This window comes from Taeniopygia guttata, chromosome 5, assembly GCF_048771995.1.
Source record: "Taeniopygia guttata chromosome 5, bTaeGut7.mat, whole genome shotgun sequence".
Classification (NCBI taxonomy): Eukaryota; Metazoa; Chordata; class Aves; order Passeriformes; family Estrildidae; genus Taeniopygia; species Taeniopygia guttata.
The window spans coordinates 3,011,513-3,035,913 of NC_133030.1; the positions used below are offsets into that span (position 1 = coordinate 3,011,513).

Consider the following 24,401-nt stretch of genomic DNA (forward strand, 5'->3'; position numbering starts at 1 on the left):
AACAAAAACAAAAAAAAAAAAAAAACCAACCCCAAAAAAAAAAACCAAAAAAAAAAAAAAAACAATGTCAGTCTGAACTTTGCAGTGGAGGCAGGGTTTTCCCAGGAGCTCTCACACTGATCTCTCCTGCTCACACTCTCTGCAGCAAGAGACCCTCTGATAAGCACTTCTGAACAAAATTCAAAATGTAATTTTGGAAAGAGGAGGAATCCTGCACTAAGCTTAATTGTCCAAAATTGATGCCAGAGCTATGGGAAGATGAAGAGTGAACACAATCTTTTTGTTGACAGAGAGGGAGAAATAGTGAGTACAAAAAAGATGTCAGCCTACCATAATATTTTGATTTTTGAAATAATTTTAAATAGTTGTTGATTTCTTAGATATTTATAGGTATGGCTTAAATATTGTGTCCAGATTTAGAGATTTTATTTTAGAAATTGTAATTGCTTTCTTACTGAAATGTGTCCTCATGGTCCGTAAATAACTGGAGAAATGGATGCAATTATATGACCCAATCCAGGCCTTGTTTAGCAATTAATTTCTCCAGATTTCTATGAGCATTTGTTCAGGTCTACACAGATTTGGTTGTTGGTTTAAATCTAGCCAAGGCTGGTGGTGTCTTAATTGCTACCACAGAGCAACCATTTGGCCTGTGTGAGATGGATGTTGTCAAGGTGCCTTCTGCAAGGCGGACATTCATCCACTGGGAATGTATCAAGAAAGTTTTCATTAATTGGTCCCTTTGTTGGCATTTGTGGCAGAGCAGCCAAAAACTGAGTATGAACAGACACTGTGTCAGGGGGTGAGATTTACTGGCAAGTCTCAGTAAAAAGTGGTGTTTACTACATATATTGTAAGCAGGGGCAAAGGAGTTTCCTCCTAAGAACATCTTGGCATTACATTTACTGAGGTTTTTTTTTTTTCTAAGGCAGGGAAATGTAACAAGAATTCAGCCTCGGTCAGAAGTTAAATAGGAAATAGCCAGTTAATATTTTTATCTTTAATGCTGACTGTCTTGCAGCTTCTTTTTAATGTGATGTGAAGTGTTATGATGGGCTCTGTGACGTGCAGACAGATTCACATCGACCTATGAATGTGTCAGATGAGAACACTTGACAGGTTTTGTCCTGACTTCATTTGCTTTACCTGTAGATAATGACAATTACAGTTGATAATGTGTACACGTAGAATAAAGCATGAGGAATGTTTTTAAACTGCTCCCAATTTCCAATAGCTCCCAATTTTATTATTTTTATGTTCACATTAATTTCTGCATTTTGATCTTGTTGCTTTTTTAAAAGGATGTGCTGCATTGTATTGTAAGGGACATACTGGTCATGATTTGTGCATTTTGTCTAAGTGCAACGTGATTGTTTAATTTTGTACAGAGCAAGGCTGTTTGCATCAGGCTTGCTTATTATTAACTTTCTTTAATGCCAGAGTGTGCTATAAAGAAAATAACAGCTAATAATTTGGACTTGTTACTCTGAGGGAGATTTCTGATTCTGAAATTTGAGTATATTGCCTGTTGGATATTGAGTTTTGATAAAAGAATAGATAGATTGAAATCCCTAATACTGATAATGTGATTCAAAACTGCTTAGTATTAATCTGTGCAGCTCCCATGAGGAGTCAAAGTTTCATCCTCTTGGCTTCCCACCCATGAGTCTGGCCATGTGTTTGGGAAATAATGGCTTGGGTTTCTCTCTTCCAGCTGCTTCCAGCATTTCCCCTGTGCTCCTTCTTTGTCCCAGCAGCAATGTCCAGCTCCCTCTGCCAGGACAGGGCTCTCAGGGCTGTGTCCTGCTCTCATCCAGGGCCACTTCCACCTCTTCCCTGTTGGTCCTGTTGGGTGTTAGTCCATCCAGCCATTTGCACTCCAGTTTTGTGGCTTGGATCTCTTCTGTTTGCAGTTTTAATTCAGTTCTTTCATTCATCAAAAATGGACCTGCACCAGATATGAATAATGTTCTCTTGGTCAACTTTGGATTGAATTTCTCTCCCCAACCATTGCTGAGCGTCTTTCATCACTGCTTATTTTTTAATATAAATACACATATTTTCACACGTTCCAGAAGGTGTTGTAATGTAGGTTGTGGAAATTGTTTTTTTTTTAAGGCTAATTCATAGTTGGATGGAAATGATACATTCTCACTGCACTGGATAAAATAATGTCTAGCTATAAAAATACTGCAGCTGCTGCTCTATGCTTAACATGGAGAAAGGGTTAGGGATGCTGAGCTACTGAGTTAATTTGAGATGTTAATACTCGATCATTTGCTCTTATTTAAAGATCAGGTTTAGTCATTAGATGTAGTTCTTTCAAAGGTAGAAATACTTGGTGCTTCTAAGTAATCCTCTGGTAAGATCCTACTACTCCACATGGAGGGTGGGACTGTTACATCATTCAGGGCACATCTCCAGCTTTAAATATATCCCTTATTCAAATATAGGTGCACATCCCCTATGGAAATAAAGCAGGAATTCAAGACTTGTCTAAACTTGTCAGTTCAATTTAGCAAGGTGATTCCATGAGACTATAGATGATTTCAGAGTTGAAAATCTTTAATAAATCAGGTAGTTTCAAAATTTACTGTGGTGTAAGTGTTGGTTTTACTCACTACTTAATGGTTAATTTATTCTCCTGATAGTAAGTCCAGAATAATCTAACCTGAATTTTTGAGCTCTGGTGATTTCATCATTGTTCTATGCCTGCCATTCCTTTTGAATTTTAAAACCTTAAGAATGGTTTCCCTTATGGGGAAAAAAATCTAAATGGTGTATAATAAAAATTTTAAAATCTGAAAATATTTTTCCAAAGTAATTGTCTCATAAGAAAAGGACAAGAATGTAATGCAGCTACATTTGATTCGTCCTTTTTTGTATTACTTTTTATTTTCTGGTGAAGATTTCTGCAAAAGCTTGACAACTTTGCAGAAAATATTGGAAAGTAGGAAAGACAAAGCTGTAGAACATAGAGAGTACTACTTAGTTTATCCTGGAAAAAAATTAGAACTCATTTCTCTTCAGTTTCTTCAGTCAGAAAAAAACAAGTTTACATTTTAAGTGGCTTAATTAAAAGTTATGTAATTTCAGCAGAGAGGAGTTTTTTTTACAGTTATCTGTGAAAATACACAGTAATAGATTTATTTCACTTACAAAAAAGTGATTTAAAATTTGGAAGCAGTAGTAGCTCTCCTAGAGAATGAAGCCTCCCGGTTTGATGTACGGAATTTGGGATGTGATGCATCTTTTGGTTTTGGAGTGATATCCTTTATACACAAGGCAAAATAGCCCTAGTGATGTATTAATTACAAAATGAGGAGGGATAGGACTTTTTAAACCTTTTCTAAATAGCCAGCCTTTTCAGTCTGGCATGTGGAAAAGCAGCTGTGAGTAAAAGTTTGTCCACATTAAGTGGTTTAGTTGTTGTGTATCCCACAGTTTGGGAGGAGATTACAAATCCAGTGTAAAACTCAGTGTGCTGGGTTCAGCTGATCCTCTCTGGGTGCTGTAAAAGTGTGTCTTTCATCAGTGCTTATTATTTAATATAAATAAACATCTTTTTGCACATTCCAGAGGGTGTTGTAGTGTAGGCTGTGAAAATTGGTTTTTTTTGTTAAAAAGGTAATTCATAGCTGGATGGAAATCATACTTCTCCCTGCATTCCAGGGATAAAAATGTCTCCCATGCAAAACCATGACAATGACTTTTGAAAAATTAATTCTTGAGCCCTAGTAACAAAATGCACATTACAATTACACTGATTTAACAAGAGGGTCTCTGCTAATAAGAATTTGATGAAGATCAGTTACATTTACTGCCCAAAGTGAAGGAGCTGGTAGCAGGGTCAGGAGGACAGGGACCTTGGTGTGACAAGTGTTCCTTGGCTTATTAGATTTACAGCATAGCTATACTATGCTGTAAATGCTTTAGAGCTAATTATCTAAAATTACTCTTTGTGACTCTTACTACAATGTATTTTTGTAGTTCTGTTTCTCTAAAGTATTTAGTCTTATTTGTAAGGCTATTATTTGAAACTTGTTTCTAGTTCCATTTCTCCCTTAACAATGTCTGTCCTATTCCATGTCATTTCTACGACAGTATTTCATAGTTTAAGTTTGCATACGGATGCACACAGTGTGAGCCTTCTGTCAGGCTTTGAGAATTCTCTACAAACCCATTTCCCACATGGCATCTGCAGGGCTGGAGCTGCCCAGCCAAAGCTCAGCAAGCTCTCGTGGCTCCTTGTGCTGTGCTGTGAGGGTTCTTGGGGTCTGCTGATCTGTCACTGAGATGTAATTCCAGTTGCTGACTAAATGGTCACATTAACAATCAGGGATTAAAGTCCAGGGATTGATTTTGCAGTTCTTGAAAGTGAAGAAGGGTCCAAACTTCATGGAGTGTAAAGTAGGCAGAAATTCAGAGAGCAGCAGTTGAAATGTGCTGCAGCATGTTCCACGTTCTCATACAAACCTAACTGCGTCCTACACTGTACAAATAAAAATATAATAAATAAAACAGATGTTGGAACTCAAGGCATTCTCATAGTCTACACTTGCAGCAATATAAACATCCTCTTTTTGAGTCAGAAAAGGTTTGTTCTTCTTTCTGTAGCAGATGTCAAAGGCAAATGATCATCATAATGAAATACAAGTAATTTGCCTAAACAAGATTCCATGAAAATTTTCTAACTTTTTGAATACTTGAAAAAAGACTGAGAGCTATGAACTGAACCAGTATCTGTGTTTCAGAGTATGTTTGCCATTGTTTCTCACAGTACCCAAGCTGCTGAAAAGTATTGTCTGGTGTATATTATGAATAACACACTAGAATGCAGTTGTTTTATCAAGGTATGATAATGATACTGTAATTGAAAAGGGCACAAGGTTAAGTTTGTGTTAGCCAGCTTTTCCTGTTGCCCTGCAGTGCCAAACATTTCACCAAGTCCCCAACAGATACTGATAAAGTGTATTTTTCATATGAGCTTTGGACTTCAAGGTTCATGCTTTTCCAGAATTTCTTTTTAGCAATTTCAAAAGCTAAAGGAAATTGAACCTTTGAGAAATTGTTTTTGAATTAAATCTTAGACCAAGAACCAGAGTCCTCAGGAAATACTAGGACAAAGTGACATTTAAGATAAACATCAGGAGAGAGAGCAGTAGTATCACAGGTATGTTATCAGATAAACGAATGTATTTCCAAAATCAAGTGGTTTATTTTTTAGCATTCAGACTAACTGAAAAGCAAAGTGATACAAATCCGAGACAGGGAGTCAGCAAGTTACCTCTAGTACAGCTATAAAAAAGGCAAATTAGGTTGGGCATGTTTCACCAACCTTCTTCATTTTCCCTTCCCTCAGCTGGACTTGGGAAAGGATCGTTTACTGTTTTTGTAAAATCCTATAAAATAGTAACACATTAGTAACACTTGGTTTTGAACACAGTTACCAGGATGAGCGCTCAGCAAAAAGTTTTTTATGAAGCATTGCTACCTCAAACCATGGCAGCTGAAAGATTGAAAAGTATCCAGAGCAGGGCTGAGAGCAGGGCTCAGGTAGGTGGGGATGGCACCCATCATCTGCACAGCTCCTGATGGGGAAGAGGAGAAGATCATCCCTCATTTTTCACCTCTTACAAAACAAAACCAAACTCCCGGCTCTGCTTCTGCAGGCAGCTCCTCTGGAGAAGGAGCAGGATCAGACACGAGAATCTGGTAACAGGAGTGAGGGAAGGTCCCAAAAAAGAGTGTGATTTATGTCTGAAGGAAAAAGTTTTCCACAGAAAGAGTGATAAAATTCTGGAACGGGGAAGTCATGGAATCACCATTCCTGGGTGTGTTTAAAATTCTGGAATGGGGAGGTCATGGAATCACCATTCCTGGGTGTGTTTAACAAAGCCTGGATGTTGTCGCTACAGGACACGTGAAAGCACGACGCGAGCCACTGCTATTGCAAGGTGAAAGAGAGGAAGTTTATTTTCTGACTCCAGCATTTGTACTTTTCCAAAGGTTACAGTGGATTGGAGAGTGAATGTGCCACCTCTCCAATGACATTGGACAAACTACCAGTACATCAAATTTCTCCACCCCCATGGAGGAATGCAAAACAATAGATGGTTTACAGAAAATTGTCTGAGAAAGTTCTCTACAAGAACGTAAACTCAGAAGGCTTTAGAAAATCTTAAGAATCAGGGCAACAGGATGTGGCACTGGGTGCCAGGGTTTAGTTGAGATGTTGGGGCTGGGTTGGACTTGATCTTGAAGGTCTCTTCCAACCCAGGGATTCTGTGATTCTGTGAAGTATTGACATCAGAGTGCTCCCTCTGAATTTTAGTGCTTTTCTAAAGTGTCCTCTATGTTTGAGTGGCTGAACAGAGTCTAAAACACCTGGAGAGAGGACACCTCATTTGAGAGAGAAGAGAAGGGCAGTTGAATCAAGAGTGGATTTTTGCTACAGACAAATTCCTGGATTTTGATTAGCAAGCTAGAGAGTGGGAAAATAAGTCAATAAGAGCATAACAATAAGTAGATAAATCCAGATGAAATGGGGTCACTGACATAAAAAAAAAAGAACAAGAGGAGTATTAGAATAAAAGAGCTGATGTTTGAGGATTTTTCTTAGTGTAGATGTAGTTTGCTAAAGGCATTAGGTGATAATAGAGGAGAAAGACCAAGAGAGGAAGGAGCAAATAGGTTCAGATGGCATGGAGACCAAAATGGAGAGAAATAATAATGGAGACAAAGATATAGCATAGATATAGATATAGATATAGATGTAGATGTAGATGTAGATATAGATGTAGATGTAGATGTACATGTAGATATAGATTATATAGATATAGAGATAGAGACAGATATAGATGCATATTTTAATGAGAAGGTCCCCTACAGTGGAGTTGATAAAATTGTAATCTTTCTAACATAAAAATTGCATATGCTGCAGATACTAAATTTTCCAGTGTAGGGAAGGAGTTAAGGGCTATGTGATAAACCTGAAGACTAATTAATTTTCATTATTCAAGAAATGAGCAGAGTGCACTGATTATTTTTTTTCCACAGTACTTTTGTGATGTGTGACTTCCTGTATTTGGCTGTCTCCTTCCAGTATAGTTCAGAATCATTTTTCAGTCAGACAAGGTTTTGGTGCAGCATAGGGAAAGTGGGGCCAGTTTTGTGGGAGTGTTTTCTCAACATTGTTGGCAGGAGAGAAGGCAGTATGCTTAGCTCTGCTTTGGGCAGTCAGTCAGTAATGTTTCTGTGTATTTCTAAGAAACTGATCTGAGCAGATGTGGTCTTTGTGGCCAATCCAAATATCTAGCAGCTACCTATATAGAATACAATGACTGAATGCAATGACCAAGATTTTTTGGTTTTATTTGCACCTCAGAATGTTGTCATCTTCAGTTGAGGAGCTAGAAAAGGAATGAATCTTTATGGATCACAACTGCTCTTCATCTGTATTTTCAGCAAGTTGTAAGATAGTCTTCAGCCTTGAATGCAGGGAGGATTTCAAGTGGAACAAAACCAGGATTTTGTACCTATGTGAGGATGGAGGTGTATCCACCTGTGTGTGGAATAACACCTGTGAAAAACCCTGAGGTGGAAGCATTTTGCTCACTCATCCCTGCTGTTGTTGTACAGGGGATTTGTGTGGGTAAGAGCCGTCAGCGCCATCAGTGAGCAAACAGACTCCAGGAGAAAAGTTCCTTTACATTTGGGATTTTGTCAACTACACGTTTTCTTTTCTTTCTTTTCTTTCCAAAATGACTTAGAAATTCAGAGAGATTCATTTAATCAGAAATCTGCTTAAAGACATAAAGAACAGGCGTTCTGCATCCTAAAATCTGCTTCATGTTTCAGTGCCCCAGCTGATGTTGGTATAAAGGGCAATTAAAGCTCCAGAATAAGGGAAAACTTGGTCTGTGGCACAATTATCAGCTGGTAGGCCTGATTATATTGCAACTTTCTCAATTTAAATAACTTAAATTTTGTTTCCTGTTCGTCACATCTACTGAGCAATTTAAAATGGCAGGAAAAAGAGATTACTGGAGATGAATTAAAGCTACGGGAAGATGGAGCTTTGAGGGTTCCTTTTCAGTAGGCACTGGAACCACTTGAGTCAGACTGCTCTGCTCTGCACAAATGAGAAAGAAAACATGTTCCTGTTTTAATTATTATTGCCTATTTAGCGTGGGATTTCTTGAATAACCATGTCCTTGAATAATCATTTCTTAACTAAAATGACACGATTTTGTAGCCAGTGATCCATGATTTTAAGTATTTGGAAGGGCTATTGATTCACTGAACTGGAAGAAATTAAAGATGTTCGGGCATATTTTCAAAAGTAGAATTACATGTAGTATAAATTACATTTGATCATGTATATTTTATTTACCATTTAAATAATAAAAAAAAGCTAGACACGTGTAATGCAGCATTCCATTTATCTGTAATAGCTTTAACTAAACATTGGTGGTTATGTTTGAATCAGCTCTGTGAAGTGACATGAGAGCTGCCAGCACCTCCAGCACCTCCTCTTGCTCCTGTGTCATGGTCCCCTGCGTGTACCTATTTCTGTTTGTGCTAGTCACTCTCTAGGTAAATTGTCCATGAGGCCAGTGATTCCATCAGCAAATTATCCAGAAAATGGCATCAGTGCACATGGTGACACTCGTGCCACTGCTGGTTCTGCTGCCATTCCAGTGGGATAATTAAAGTGGCAGGTTCCTCTTGTGCCCAGTGTCGTCACCTCCCTTCCTTTGGCTCCTCAGCTTGGACCTTCTCCTTCCCTCTGTCCTCCTAGCTGAGTATCAGATGCACTCCTGCCCGCTCCTCTCCCAGCTCCTCACTCTCCCAGCCCTGTTTTCCCGTGTTGTTTTCCATTGGCAGTATCACCCCGACAAACAGGAGGCAGATGTGGCGGCAGGAGAGGCGGAGGAGCGCGTGCAGCGGTTCATCGAGATCGACCAAGCGTGGAAAATTCTAGGCAACGAGGAGACAAAAAAAGAGTATGACCTGCAGCAGCGTGGTAGGTTCCTGCCAAGGAGTGCTGGAGTGGCAGCAGCTCTTTAGATAAGCAGGGGCTGGGAGTGGTAGTTAGATGGTATTTTAAAATGCTGCTTAGTGCTGAACGGAATGTTTCTTTCACTCTTGTCCTACTTTCAGACATGGATCCATTATTTATAGCTTGAGCTACACATACATCAGCTGCTGAAAACACAGAATTACTTCCAACAAAACGTTAGGGGACATTATTCCTGATAGTTTGAATTATTATGGAATTTATACTTATTGCAGACCTTAGCTCTTTTTACTTTACAGAGTGTTGTAAATGCAGGCGAACCCAATGGGAAGAAATGATGATGTCTGACTCTATTCAGAAGGCTGAATGATTTATTTATTATAACTATGCTAAAATACATTAATATACTATATATAGGGAGATACTAAAACTACATACTACTTTCTCTAACATAACACAACTTGTGACCCTCTTCTGAGAGTGCAGACACAGGTGGGTTGGATCGGCCATCAGGCTCAAACAATCCTCACCAGAATCCAATCAAGTAATCATCCCAGGTAAACAATTCTCCAAACACATTCCACATGAGAAAAACAAGGAGCAGAAATAGAAATTGTTTTCTCTTTTATTTCTCTTTGTGCACTTCTATGAAAAATCCTGAGAGAGGGAGAAATGTGCTGCCACAACGGAGGTAGCTTCATTAATTATTCTTAATTTTAAGTTTTATGCTCAATTTTGGTGCAGTGGTTTAGAGGTAAGTATTAATCCATCTACACCTAGTGTTCTTTGTGTATGGATTTACAACCAGAATCATTAGGACACATTCTTTTCCATTGTGGTTGTTAGGTAGCATTCATAATTCATCCACAGTCAAAACCAGCCTTTCTAAAGCAGGTTTGTAAATAATATTTCAATATAACATATTAACTAGGCAGCTCTAGCATGCATTCCTTTTTATAGCTCTCAGAAAATAGCTCCTTAAAACAGTGACAGGCTGTTGTGAGAAAGAAAGGGGGGAAATGTAGGTCAGGTCTGTCACACATGGGCTACCATTACATGAAGTGATAGGCTGTCTTTCTGCTCTGGCCTCAGGATAGGAGTCCCTCAGCCTTCCATTAGAACCTTCAATAAATGTATATCCACCCTACATGTTAATGGGGGGAGTCAATAATAGTGGCTTGCCCGTGGGGAAAGCACTCGGTGGCACTCTGCAGTGACACACTGGGGCCAGCATTGACGTGGAGCCACCACCACTGCGGAATGTGCTGATAAAAGCCCACTGTCTGTGCAGCTTGTTATTGAATTCCCTGCACTGTACATTGGCACACCATCAGCCTTGTCCCTCGTGCTGATTTTTAACTCCCCCCGCCGCTGGTGCCACAGCTCGGAGACACAAAGGCACCGTGCCATCACAGCAGGGAGAGAGGGTGCTGGAGATACACAGGGTGAATTCTCCACCCGAATAACTGCAGTGGCTTGGCTTTGCTAATTTGAGATTTCTCCGTTGATGTAGTAATGAGTGTGGTGGGTTTCGTGTTGGTCAGTCACTGGTGTGTTTAGTAGAATGTTTTTACTCATTTCCTGTCAGGGGGGATTAGGAGAAAGGTAAAGTAGGCTTAAAACTTTAAAAGGGTTTAAAGAAAAATTTATTAAAGTAACCAAAAGAAGGAGTGATAAGAATCAGAACAAAACTTTTAGGACGCTTCTCGTGGCCCATCTCACTTGTGTAAATGCCTCCCATACAAAACCACCACAACAACCTTGTATTTCAGACTTCATGTGGCTTTGGGAAGAGAGGGGAGGAGTGGAAACAGAGTTGTTGAATACATATTTTATGGAAAAAATCGGATCTGTTCTATTTGTAATGTAAACAGTATTAAGATTAGACTTAAATAATTTTTTCATCTCAAAGTTTTTTTTAAATGCCTGAAGGTGAGGTCAGAACAGGAATTTCTGCTGCCAGCGCTCTCATGCTATTGTACTCTCACCATTGCAATACTGGTTGTGCCTTCTCTTTTCACAAATTTTATGTGCAGAGGAAAAAGGAAATACTAGAGATTAGATGGGAATCTTTTCAGGATTTGGTGAATTTTACCTAAAGCTTAAATCAGACTATGAAGTTCCATTTTGCCTGGGTCAGGTTCATCCACTGCAGTGGAGAGCTACATCAGGATTTTGTTTTCCCTTGGGATTAAGGACATATTTGCAATATAAATATGTCCTTAATCTATAAATGAGTTTTGACAATAATTTGAAGATTATCTATATTTTCTGAGATTCTTTTGCATCCAGATGAGTTCTTCTAAAAGCCATCTCAAGATTGTGTATGAAAGACGTGGTAAATAAAGAAATCAGATTGTACCTCTGTTGAGGCAGGTGTTTGGTGATGAGACATTCTGTTTTAGCACAGAGGGTGCCATTCCCAGAGCTCCCATGTTTCAGACTCAGCCACACCTGACACACATGTGCAGTGCTGCTGCATTCTTTCCAGCATGTTCCCTGGCAGCAAAATGATGGGGAAATAAATTCTCCTTCTCTGAATGCCTGTCAAGCTGCTTCTGAAGCCATGATTCTAGACAAATTCGTAGACACTGCCATAAAAGCTCACAGGAACAAAGGAATTGAGACAGCAGCTAAGGGGAATAGTGATGGGAGAGATAATACAGCAAGTTAGTAAAGATGCAAAGGAAGGCCAGGAAGCAGCATCTGAGGATGCCAGTGTGTGTGTGTGTGTGTGGCTGCCCATCACAGGAAGCACTTTGCACTGCAGTCTTTTCCCTATTTCACAGATTGTTTGGTTGTATGTACCTTCTTGTGTTACACTGACTAAATCTTAATTACTTGGCTCAAAAATTCAGTAGCCAAAGAACTTCTGAGAAGGTGAAATTCTATGGGACTCTCTGGTTTTAATTTTATTTTTGTTTTAATTGTTTGGAATAACTAGTGAATGTGCTTTTATATCTTAATACTGATTTTCTCTGAAGGTTTTTCAATAATCTCCTATTTTTTTTGTGCCTTCAGGTCATAGCATTAGAGGGGAAGGGACAAACCACAAACTGTTTAGAGGTTAGACTCAAACACTTACCCATCTTTTTCTGATCGGGAAATCTTATAAGAACTGCCTTTTTGTATCTTTTCTGAATTTTTTCCCAATTCATTGTTTTGTCATATAAGAATACCTTTTTATGATGGTGCATCTTTTGCTTACAGTCTCTGAAAAAAAATTTGGGGATGGGAAAAAAAAATCTGCATAACAATTTACATATGAAGAATGGACTTGGGTACTTTTTGTCAATAGATTTTCTCCTTAGATTATTCCATTCTTTGTTTGATATCCTGCTTAAAAGAGATGAATATGCAGTTAAAATCAAGCTTGATCATTACCAAAAGTTTTTGGTGTGGATAAAACTTGTTTCACATTTTTCACATTAGAAATCACCTGAACCTCAAAAGTTCTTGCTTTTGTGACACAGCTGGAAAGAAAAACTTCTCACAGAATCAGAGAATCACACAGGCTGGAAGAGACTTTCAGAGGCCATCCTGTGAACATCAATCTCCTGCCTAAAGCCAGTCCTCAGAGTCAGTTGCTCAGCCTGGCTTTAGTGTCCCCAGGGGTGGAGATTCTCGAGCTGCTCTGGGCAGTACAACAAAAAATTGTACTTAGCCTAAACCAACTCATTTTGTAATACCAGGTCACTAATGCAGGCTTTGCTGACAACAGCAGTGGTTTTGCAGTGTGCCAGGTTATGCTGTGGGTGTGACAGAAGTGGATATTCCTTCTCCAGCCATGGGTTTTGTAGCCCCTCAGCTGCAGCACTTTGAACTCTCTGGAGTTAAATCTCATCTGCAACAAGTGGAGCAGGATTGTTTTGGTATTTTTATATCTCTTTTTTATGAAAATTCTTAACATGACTTGGTTAAAATTTCAAATTAAAGTGATTGTTTTAAATTAAATGAAAATACTCAAATTTAAGTAATTGTTTTAAAAGTGAAAAGCCTATTTGAAAAAATTAACTTGTGAAAACATCCAGTGAATACTGTGGTGATTTTTATGCAGAGTTGATACTATGAACAGCATTTGACTGACAGTAGATATCTTGAAGTTTAGTTGTGTTTGGTTTGAAAAAAAAAATCAATCCTAAGTATGTATGCCTGATAAAGAGCTAGAAAAATCTTTCAAGTATTACGACTATTTTTACTATATCCATAAATTGTTAAAAGGGTTGAATTTCCATTTACTGCTTGCAACCCTTTCCCTAAAACTCAGCCTTAAATAGCCCAAGAAATATTTATTGTATCTCCAAGTGAAACTTAAATACCTTTCCTCTTTTACAATTTCTGAATGACCCAGCAAGGGCTCTAGTAAAGCTTTACTGAACCAAGCTGCTAATAGTTATTTAATGTTGTTCTGTAGCCTGAAAGAATCTCAGTAGATTTTTCCTTTTAATCTCTTTGAATTGCAGGCTCATAAACCTCTCTGATGAGCCTGGCAATGTTTTCTTAGATCCTGCAGTTGAGACAATGGAGCTGCAGAATCCTTTCACCTCTTGTTGTCAGACAAATCCAATAGATGGCAAAGCCAGGCAGGCTGTGCTGCGGGGGAATTAAAATTTGTTTCACAAGTTCTGGTGGATGATCAGGTCCTCACATTTCCCCCTGGATGTTCAGGGAGGGTTTCAGAAACGACAGCTCTGTACACAGAGTTTTACAGCCTGAGCAGACATCACATAACTCAGCACTGGTAATTCCCACTCTCACTGGGGCTGGGAGGGAGAATGGGACACCACTTTACTTCGGACAAGCACCAACAAGGAGCCAGGGTTGCAGTAACAGTGATGCAGATGGAATAAGGAAGGGCACAAGAACTCTGAGAGCCATTAGGTTGCATGTTCTGCTTGCAATCTCAGACTGGGCTGTGCCTCTGTTTTTGAGTGGCTCCCTCTGTTTCTGCCGTCTCAAGGTGTATTAGGCTGGGTAATGTTTTTAGTAGGAGACCCAGATAATAAAAGAGCTTTGTTCATCTCTGGAAAATGTTCCTCCTGCTTGAACCAGACATGCGAATAAATGCAGTGTGCAAAACTGCCTGACAAGAGCTGGCACTGGATTATGTGGGAAGTCAAGAGTTCTAATAGAAAATTTTTATTTTTTGAGATAACCAGATTTCAGACTTCATAGAATCACAGTCACAGAATATGCTGAGTTGGAAGGGACTTAGGAGATCACGGATCCAGGACATCCCAAACACTCCCTGAGCTCTGTCACGCTGGTGCTGTGGCCATTCCCTGGGGAGCCTGTTAGTGCCCAGCCCCGCTCTGGGGGAAGAACCTTTTCCTGCTCTCCAGCCTGAACCTCCCCTGCCTCAGCTCCAGGCCATTCCCTGGAGTGCTGTCCCTGTCACACAGAGCAGAGATCAGTGCCTGCCCCTCCTGCTCCCCTCAGGAATAATTCCTAGGCTGTGTTGAGGTCTGACCTCAGTCTCCTCCAGGCTGAGCAGATCAGCTGCTCCTCATATGGCTGCCCTTCATTAGGTCCTTCATTATCCTCACAGCCCTCCTTTGGACACCCTCTGATAGTTTTACAACTTTTTTATATTGTGGCACCCAAAACTGCCCCAGCACTCGAGGTGAGGCCAGCCCAGCTCAGAGCAGAGCAGGACAATCCCTCCCTTGCCCAGCTGGAGATGCTGTGCCTGATCCTTCAGGATCTGAGCATCAGATGGGGAATAACAATCTCTGTTCAGCCTGGGAATTGTGAGAAGGATTAATTTTGCCTGTGGGTTAGAGTGTCTTTTTGTTTTCAAAATTACAATTGCAGGGATGAATTAGAAAAGCTTTGTTGAAATTCTGTTCCCTGGGCTTTGTATTATACCATGTTTGGAATAGAAAAGAGAGCAGACTTTTCCTCAGCTGCCTCTTCATTACTTTAATGGTTGGATTTGATGATCTTAAAGGTGTTTTCCAGACTAAATGATGCTGTGGTTCTGTGATTCACAGTTACTTTACTTGAAGTATGGTAAGCTCATGAATTTGCACTGTACCAGTTCTCTTCAGGTGGCCCATCTGCCCTTTTTGTACTTTCTAGCAGTGAGGCATGACCCAGACCTCCACCACCAATCCTATAAAAGTTTTGAGAGAAATCCTGCTTCATTAATTCCAGAATGGAAGCTCGGGAAGTTTTCTAACTCAGTTTTTTGTTACCTGTAGATGTTGTACACTTTTCATTTCATGCTGTACTCAATGTTGGAAGAGTCTGGGGGATCAAATGGCAGCAGATCTCTCGGGTACAGACACAGAGACTCTTTATCATAAAACAGCACTTGGACTTGTCTTCCCTTAAAGTGTTTTTTGCAGGACTTATTTCTTCTGCAGGATTTATTTCTTTGCAGGAATATCAGTGGTGCTCTCACACACAACATTCCCTTGGTGCTTATAGGAAGGTTTTGATTTGGCTTCTCCTTTCTAAGGAGATTCTGAAGAGAGATACTGAGATACTGAGAAGTCTCCACTTGAGGAGATATTTAAAATCTGCCCATCCTGGTCAGCTTGCTCCAGCTGTGGGTGCAGGAGGCTTTGGTAGGTGATCTTGAGAGGTCCCTTTGGACCTCAACAGTTTGTCCCACAAATCTGTGAAAAGTACAGGTTAGCAGACATAACCTTCACCATTTCAGCTCGGGGAGTTAGAGTTACAGCCAGGTTTTGAAAGGCATCTACATCAAAACAGAAGTTTGCCCTAATTTCACACAAGTGTTCGTTTCAGGGTCTTAATTCAGTAATTCGTTGTCACCATTTTTTCTCCTGGCTACAAGAGAACATTTTCCAGCTTGTGCAGATCTATGGAAACTAAAATTTTAGAGAACTAGATCTTGAACTGATACAGTGGTCTGGGCAGGACTCTGGTAGGGACCTGATTGACCGCTAGGTATATAAAACCATTAATTTCTCAGAAAAGACTGAACATCTGTCATGTTTGCTTTATAGGAGATAACCTGACAAAAGAATGGCCACTTCATGAGCAGATTTATCTTGAGGACATGTCCTGGAATGAAGGTATGAATGCCTTGCTGCTGGTTCCTAATGCTTTTCATTGCCCCTGTTAATGTTTTCTATTTTTTCTGCACTTTGCACCATTGTTGTCTTACTTTAAGTGCTGTTTTTGCTGTATTTCCTGAGACAAAGCTGTTTTGCTCTGTGAGATTACCTGGATTAGAACTTAACTTTCTGTTACATTTGTTTTCCATTCCATCTACGCTCACTTGCAGCACCACTTTTCACCCAGCTCTCCTCTTGTATAATTGAGAGTACATAGAGTTTTCCTGTATCTCTTGTGCATCTTCTTGTTCTTCCTGTGATGGTAAAATGACTGTGTTTCTTTTCTCGTCTGCCACTGTTCCTTCCCTCCTGTCTATTGCTCTGGCTTTTCTTGTTTAATCGCTTTTGGAATAAATGGCTGATTTTTATTTTTATTTTTTTACTCTTTTTTTTAAGTTGTGAGGGGAAAAATCCTACTTTCCTTTCTTCTGTTTTGGTTCCTGGGTTAGCAGCCTGTTTTGGAAGCATCCTTGATCTATATGACTAACACCACTTAGTTTTTTTCTTTTAGTATCATCAGATTGTGCAGCTTGTTATTACTGGAGTTTTTTGGTTTGTTTGTTTGGTTTTTTTTAAGAGACTCCACTGGCCCTGGTTGTTTAGTGTAAGAATACCTCAACCACTGAAACACTTTGAGATTATTTTTTGAGTCACAAATGGTAGCACAGATGCTGATATTTACAACCCAGAAGCAGGAGGTTATTTGTTACTAAGAGTAGCTTTGTGAAGAAAATTCCAAATAAATTCTTGATTCTTCTCCAGCACTCAAGATGTTTTTGTTTTCTTTTTTGGCAGATAAACAAGTCTACACTCTGTCCTGTCGATGTGGTGGGAATTACAGTGTCTCCAGGAGTGAAACCAAAGATGTATCTTTGGTTTGTTGTGACACATGTTCACTTGTTATCGAGATCCTGCACTGATTGTTTCAATGAGGCACATTGTGTGTTACAAACTTTTCCAAAGACTGAACAAGTGACAGCACCTGCTAAAGAAATGTACATTAAAGCAAAGGGGGGCACTACAAGAACAAGTTCAGGCAGGGTTAAAAATGACAAGTGCCCCTTTGCTCACACAGCTCTGCAGACATGAGGTTGGGATTCTCCTTCTGCAGCTGAAGATCTCATTATTCAACACCTCCAACCCAGAACATGAGTTCTGTGCAACTGGAATGTATCTTCTGATCTAAATGTTTCTTTCCCAGCAAACAACAGAGTAGCTTCTTCCAATTTCAGTCTGAAGCAGCTCTACCTTGGGCCCTTCTTAGGCTGAATCCTTTGAACGGCTCAGATGACAAAATTCAATCAGGAGGCAGAGATGTGAGAACACTTTGAAGATAATGAAGAGCAAGGTTCAGTGGGAAACATGACCATTTTCTGTTTGTAAGCTAAATATTTAAGGTCATGAAATCCTCTCAAGGACTGGAGCCTAGGAGGAGGAGGCAGGGGCTGGCAGCTGGAAGCAGTGGCTGTCCCTGCCCTGTGACAGCAGCATCACCTGGGCAGCCTGGAGCAGGAGCACGTGTAGAGCTGAGGCTCTCCATGTCAGAACAAGTGGAGTCATCATTCCTGAGAGGAAAGCTAATGAGGAAGCTGTGCTCTGACCCCACTGGGCAGTCAGAGGAAACCCCACAGCACTCCTGGGAGTGACCAGCAGGTCTGGAACCCCACTGGTGCTGTGCCCAGTGCCAGCCCTGGCACCACCTGCTGATGGCAGGCACATAATTTTTGCTGATGACACAAGTGTATCATTCCCACTCTGAAGTTAAGTGTAATCGCAGACATCTTTGTCAAGTAATATTTGTGTTTATTCTAAACAAAAATAGTTCCATTCATTTTAGTAGAAAAGACTATGAAAACTGTCAATAGTAGCTTAAGTCTTTTAATCATCAAGAAATCTGTGGCCATTGGGGCTTGCACGTAGAAATCCAAAGTCATTCAGAGGCCATAGCTGTAAAATAAAGCACAGTTACAAGAGATTTTAATCACAATTCAAAGTTCAGTGTTTTCATTTGTTATTGGAATAGTTTCATAACCATGATGAGTTTTTCTCTCTTTGGTAAAGAACTTTGCTCACTGATGTGCTTCTCTTACTAGCAGTAATAAATCCTGTATATTACAGGGAATCATTCCATAGTGTGAATTTTACAATTTATAGAGGAGATATGCTTTGCTATGGAGAGGCTCATGAATTCCATTGCTTTTTTCACCCTTGGAAATAAATGTGTTCCTAAAGAGCATCTTTCCAATCCAGTGTTTTCTAGCCTGTAAAGCTCTTCATTACTTTAAAGACAAAGTATGTGGTTTTTGGTCCATCTAGGAGGAAAAAAGTACCACTCACATGGACCTCCCTGTGGTGAAGTGTATTTTTATTTTATTTGTACTTTCAAGATGGGCCTTTGAACTGGAAATACCAAACCTTGGGAAAAAAGATCTGTTGGCTACAAGTAAACTTAAACAAACTCAAACAAACAGTAATGAAGGGGTGAAGTGCCTGCCACCACCCAGGCTCTGGATGAGGCTCCTCTCAGAAGGGATAGTTATTTCCAGAAGAGCACAGCTCATCACCAAGTACAGGGTGTCAGAGAGTGATGCTGACCAATAAACAGAGCTTCTCTCCAGAAATTACCTGTATAGCTGTTCATGTACTGAATGCTGCTCCCAGGAGTACTTTGCTCTGCAGAGTCATTAATTACATGTAGGATGGTCTTGGATGCAAAATAAAAAGGTAATAGGAAAGCAAGGACATTCATTTGCTCACTGTCCTTTGTCTCCCTTGAATGTCTGTGCTTCTTTCAAAGATGGCACAAGGGGCTCAGCAGGAAAAAGGGCAAGATGATGCTGAAGAATCAACACCCTCTGTGGCTCTAAGCCCATAAAAATTTCACAGCCCCTGCCCAAGATGAAGCAGCCTAGACACAGAAAGGTGGGCTGCTACCTTGTTCCCGAAGCATCTGTCAGTATTTTGCTCATCTCGCTTATTTCTCCTTAGAATTTGGTCTTAAGGTATATGAACAGCAACCTAACAGCAGCTCTGAGATCGTGGAGCAGCCAGGGCACAGAAGGAGCCTTTGCTGCTCTCTGTGTGGAGTGAAAGAATAATTGTCTCATTTAAAAGAGGAAGCACAGGCAAAGACTCAGTTATTTCTACCCCTGTGATTTGTCCCCAGCACCAAAGGCTGTGCCAGGAGAGGCTGAGGCAGTTCAGGCCAGGCGTGGCAGCAGGCAGCAGCAGCAGCTCTCTCCTGGCTGGGGCTGTGCCCTCCCCAGGCTCCTGGCAGCCCCTGGCAGCACTGTGCCCCATCAGGAAGGCAGAAGGATGAGTCATGAGCAGGACCTCAAGTTGTGTGCATCAGGAAAAGGCTCTTGTGCAAGATCTCAGACAATACTTGTGGTTCTGGCATGTGCTGTCAGGGAGGAGCACGAGGAACAGCTGCTGGCACAGAACCACAGAGGTGATGTCCTGTCTCTGTGCTGATCAGCCGGTGAGCTATTTTAAGTTCCACACAAGATACAAGCCAACAATAGAAGGGAATTTGTGATCTTGGTTAACAGCAAAGCTGCAGAATTCAAAGCTGTCCAGAGGGCCTGTGCTGGCTGCAGGCTGGGTGTCAAGTCTTTGTTTGGCCCTGAAGGCAAACAGAAGTAAAAGGAAAGAAAAATATCCCATATAACAAATCTAAGCTGATCTCAATAAAGGCCTGGAGAAGGAAGTTTTTTTGTCTGTTCACTCCAGCACAAATCTAATTTCAGGCAACTCAAATCACACCTACTGCAACTTGACTTTCTTTCAGTGAAAGTAATCAAATTAGATTTAAATGGTGCTTTGACAGTGTAGTTTGAAATTTGTCACAGTAATCTTAATGGTAGACTTAGAATGAAAATTATGTTTTATCTAGTCTGCATGCAGGGAGAACCTGAGAAATAATACTGGTTGCTGGAAAGAGATGGAAGGCCTCCTTTGTGAAACAAAGACATGCCACTCTGTCGTGATCCCCGAGTCCTTTAAAGTTCTGACAGAAGTTGACTGTGACTTGCTCATTCAGACTGGCTCTTCCAATTAGCAGCTCTTTGCCCTCTCTGCTTTGGCCTACATAGATAGATCTGATCTGATGGACAGGGCATAAATGGGGCTAACTAGCTCTTTTGAAGATACACCACAGGTCTAGTTCTGACATGGAGCCTAAATCCAGGGAATGCACAGGATATCCTACCTAGGACAGGATGGAGCATGAGTTCTGTCTATGTGGGATTCCCAGTGCTTTTACTGAATTTGCAGCTGCTTTGATTTCAGCAGCCGTTTAAGGAATGACCTTGTGTTTGGAGTGGTAGCACAAGAATCAGGTGTTGGTATTTCTCTAAGGGTGAAAAACTGCTGCACCAACAGTGGCTGAGAACCCTCGGTCTAAACTTCAGATAAACACTCATGTTTTGCCAAGAATAGCTTGGCTAAATAAATTCAGCCAGCTAGGTTGGCTAAGCTCACTCTCTTCTGTTGAAATCCCTGACTTCCAAATTATATTTGAATTTTTTGTATCCATTCCTATAAAAGTAACTCAGCACTGAAAGGCACTGTTACATCTGCTTCTCCAAAATCCACTGTAAGACAAAGCCACAAAAACTTCCATTCTGAAGGCAGTAAAAACTGTTGGATGGAAGAGAAGCCAAAGCTGCAGCAGGCTGCATTAAAAGCACTCAGAGGTTTCCTGGCCAGTGGCCAGTGGCCAGCCAGCCCCATGCAGTCTGTATCTGCTGCCCTGCACTGCAGTGTGCAGCAGCAGCAGCACACAGGAGCAACACCACTGTGTGCTCACATGAGGTATCATAAAGAGCCCTATTAGAAACACTCATTTGAAGAAAAAAATAATTTTTGCTTTTGTTAGGCACCATATACTTAAATCTCACAAAATCTTGAATAATCACTACTCTATGCCCCTGTCATTAAACAGCTGCTGTGAAATCTGGTTAAATTATTTTGATTAAGTATCAAGTGATTGCCTAATATTTTTTTTAACAGACAGTCTTCTGGAGTCCTAAAGTAGTGCTTCAATAGAATTTTCTGTACATGAGTTCCACCCATTTTGCAGAGTTTACTTGGGGTTCAGTCCTTTCAGTCACTTCATTAAGGTCTTTCAAACACCTTCCTTGTCAGGGCACAATCTGGACACAAAATCTATTGCTGTGGAGAAATGCTGTGACTAATTCTGGCTGTCCATACACACAGGTTCTTGATATATCCAGTATTTGCTAAAATTAAAGCAGTAAACAGCTGCAGCTTTTCTATACTTGTGCCTCAGTTTGGAGAAATGCTTTTTTCAGTTGCATTATTACTGCCACATTCTCATTAGAGGAGTGTCAGCAGATGAGCATCCTTTGTCTCTTAGCAGTCCATAATCCAAGCTAAAACTTGGGTCATAAAAACAGCCCTGTTGGGAACCAGCATTTTCCCCTCTGGTGTAAGGCAGGCAGCAGGAGAAGGGGCAGAACCAGGGACGGACTCAGAGCAAATGTGAGCCAGGAGGAACAGAGGTCACCCAAAATCTGCCAGTAGGGCTCAGGGGATCGTATTGTCTGAGGTTTGGAAAGCAATTACTGATTGTGCTCAATAGCTGCAAGTTGTTTGGTTTTTTTTTTCATTTTTTTAAATTCCCAAATGGTGCTCATAAATACTGTAAATTAAGGATATAAGGCCTTGTTAAATTGGAAAGATCTAATCTTCTCTGTGTAATACAAGTGTGCTAAATTATGGGTTTGTGAATGTGTTGAAGTATCTGGAGAAAACCTTTTTTATTGTTCTGAATGCACAACTTTAAATCCAGCTTTCTAAAAGCAGGTGTAATACACACTCTCCTGTTTCTTAGATTAAACTTTTATAGACAGGAAATTGTGTTATGTTTCTTCTTTTTGGTAAAAGAGTGAATTAGTAACACAGATAATATAAAAAAATAATTCAGTGTGAAATAAAGTTGTAGAATTGTTGAAGCAAAAGGAGAAGAAACCATGATGGTTTATCCAGTACAATATTCCTTCAGAGCATTTTTTTTTAGTTTAAAAAGCAGCCAGGCCAGGCTATATGTCCAAAGTATATGTGCAAGTCCTGGAAAGAGAATCTTTTCCTCCATTTTGTTTTTTGAACCACAGAGCTGAAACAGTGAAAAACTATTTTGCAGAGAGAATTCAAGGATGAAATGTACATCTGTGCAGCAGGGCATATATGTATACATTTGTGGCTTTATCATGTTTGGATTTGCTTGCAAAACAATTCATTCAATTTTCACAGCAGAGACTGCTCAGTGCTGCTCCAACGTCCTCCCTCCAAAAACCGCATCATTGTTGATTTATCCTTCTACAGCAGGTGGTGGAGTGTTCATGCTTTCCTTTGCATTTGCTTTGGCCAGGCAGTTGGGGAGGCAAGTTTCAGTGCCTAACACCCACTCATTAAAAATGTATTAATGCAACTATTTTTAGATAGCATAAATGCACATACCTTAAGACAAATGCGTCCTCTTATCAGCCCATAAGGAACAGGTCCATAGCACCTGGAATCTGTAGAATTCCTGAGATTATCACCTTCTAACCAAACATGTCCTTTAGGTACCTATAAGAAGATTGAAATGTAAAAAGAAACCAGAACAGAATGGTGTTAAGCACAGTTTGCCTTACAGTGTTTTTCCTGATTTCTGAGCTCTGTATTTCATGACTGTGTGATGAAATAAATTTTATTGAGTCCAGTAAGACCCACTGCCAGATTTAGAGGGATGAGAAGGAGTGCTCCAAAGTATCTGTTCTATCATGTGCTCAAAAACCAATGGTTTGCAACAAAAAATCCAAAATGAAGATGCAAGAGGTTAGACCAATGTGACAGGGTCATTAATTTAATAGACTTCAAAAGAGGTCATTAGGATGTTGACTGAAAATCTGCCCTCCTGTCGCAGTAACAGCATGAACAGGGCAGCCACACACTCATCAACATCCTGGGGCCAGCACCAAGGCTAGACCTGTTAGTAGATTCATGATGAACTAACTGGTAATTGATTGTGACATCAATTACGAATAATCTCATCATTTTATCGGAGTAGGCTTGTCAAAGTTCTAATTAAGATCACAGTTCATTCTATGTGCAGGCAGAATCCACAACACATTATATTGCAATAATGATGATCACAAAACAGCAAATCCCTTTTTATAATTTGAAAATTAATGATGGTGACCTTATACTATATGACAAAGACCTTTCATTGCCCATATATATTATGCATTAACTGTATTACATGCCACAAATTCATGGCATTCACTGGCTGACTCAATGGCAAAATGAGAAATAGCAACATAGCTGTAATAGTTATCTAAATGAGAGTATGAAGCTTTCATATGTGAAAAAGTTGTTCCTGCAAGTCTTAAACTAAGATATCTGCTTGGAACAAACAATACTATTTTGTAATGTTTTCCTAAAAATGTTTCAGATACAAATAACCTCTTTCAAGTTACCAAATAAAATATTTAATAATTACATTTCTAATTGGGTTTTGTTTCTAAAATTTTAAACCAGGCTAAACATTTAAATGAAGCAACATATTCTCATCTAGAGAATATTTAATATGGACTTTAAACATACATTTTTCCAAAACCAAGTATCTACTTGGAACATTTCTGTGAAGTATCTACTTGAAACATTACTATGACCACAATTCAGAGAAAAAACATATGGAAACTAACTAAATAAATAAACAAACATTTTCAAGTGAAACTCGAAGTAGGAGCAGCATGAATGTTTTGGAATTGAGCCATGCAGACCCTAAACACAATAGTCTTCAGAAGGGAGAGTTCATGGGTAACAAAGTGAAATGCCACTCTAGAGTAAAGGCAGGTTGTAAACCAGTAAGAACAGATGCAGGTGCCCCAGTGAAGGAAATTGCAGGTGGTACTTGTAGGTGTCTGGCCAGGTAACACTCCCCGGGAAGCTGGGCTTTAATGTGAGCCTCTTGCTTAGCCATGCTGCCACGTGCCTGTCACCAGACCAGCATCCCAGGCTGGCACTCTGCTGCCAGAGCCCCTCTGCTGAGCCATGGCAAATGTGCCAGCTGTGGATTGAGACACAACAGGTCACTTTGGCAGAATGAAACACGCTGCAGAAAGCATCTGTGAGCCTGTCCATGCCTCCCAAGCAGCCCTGTATTTCTGTGGCACTAGGAAAGGTGCTGTAGGTGTGTCAGAGGGCACAAAGCCCACCCCACACGTGCCCAGCAATGTCTAAGCCCTTTTGAAACCCACTGGGACCATCTCCTTTCACAGGTA

The 24,401-nt window shown here is 40.2% G+C and overlaps 2 protein-coding genes across 3 annotated transcripts in view; one reads left to right on the forward strand and one right to left on the reverse strand.

Moving 5' to 3' along the window:
• Positions 1 to 18,346, forward strand: part of DNAJC24 (DnaJ heat shock protein family (Hsp40) member C24) — a 34,101-nt gene extending 15,755 nt beyond the window's left edge. Inside the window, exons 3-5 of the mRNA XM_030273353.4 lie at positions 8,890 to 9,028; positions 16,000 to 16,068; positions 16,906 to 18,346. Of these exons, the coding sequence (XP_030129213.1) occupies positions 8,890 to 9,028; positions 16,000 to 16,068; positions 16,906 to 17,030 (333 nt within the window). The 3' untranslated portion in view covers positions 17,031 to 18,346. The remainder of the gene's footprint in view (positions 1 to 8,889; positions 9,029 to 15,999; positions 16,069 to 16,905) is intronic.
• The window catches only part of IMMP1L (inner mitochondrial membrane peptidase subunit 1), a 31,740-nt gene continuing 25,235 nt past the window's right edge, over positions 17,897 to 24,401 (reverse strand). Inside the window, 2 exon segments of one of the 2 annotated variants that reach the window (NM_001245260.2) lie at positions 17,897 to 18,057; positions 22,594 to 22,704. In NM_001245260.2, the coding sequence (NP_001232189.1) occupies positions 17,989 to 18,057; positions 22,594 to 22,704 (180 nt within the window). In that variant the 3' untranslated portion in view covers positions 17,897 to 17,988. 2 annotated transcript variants of the gene reach the window in all.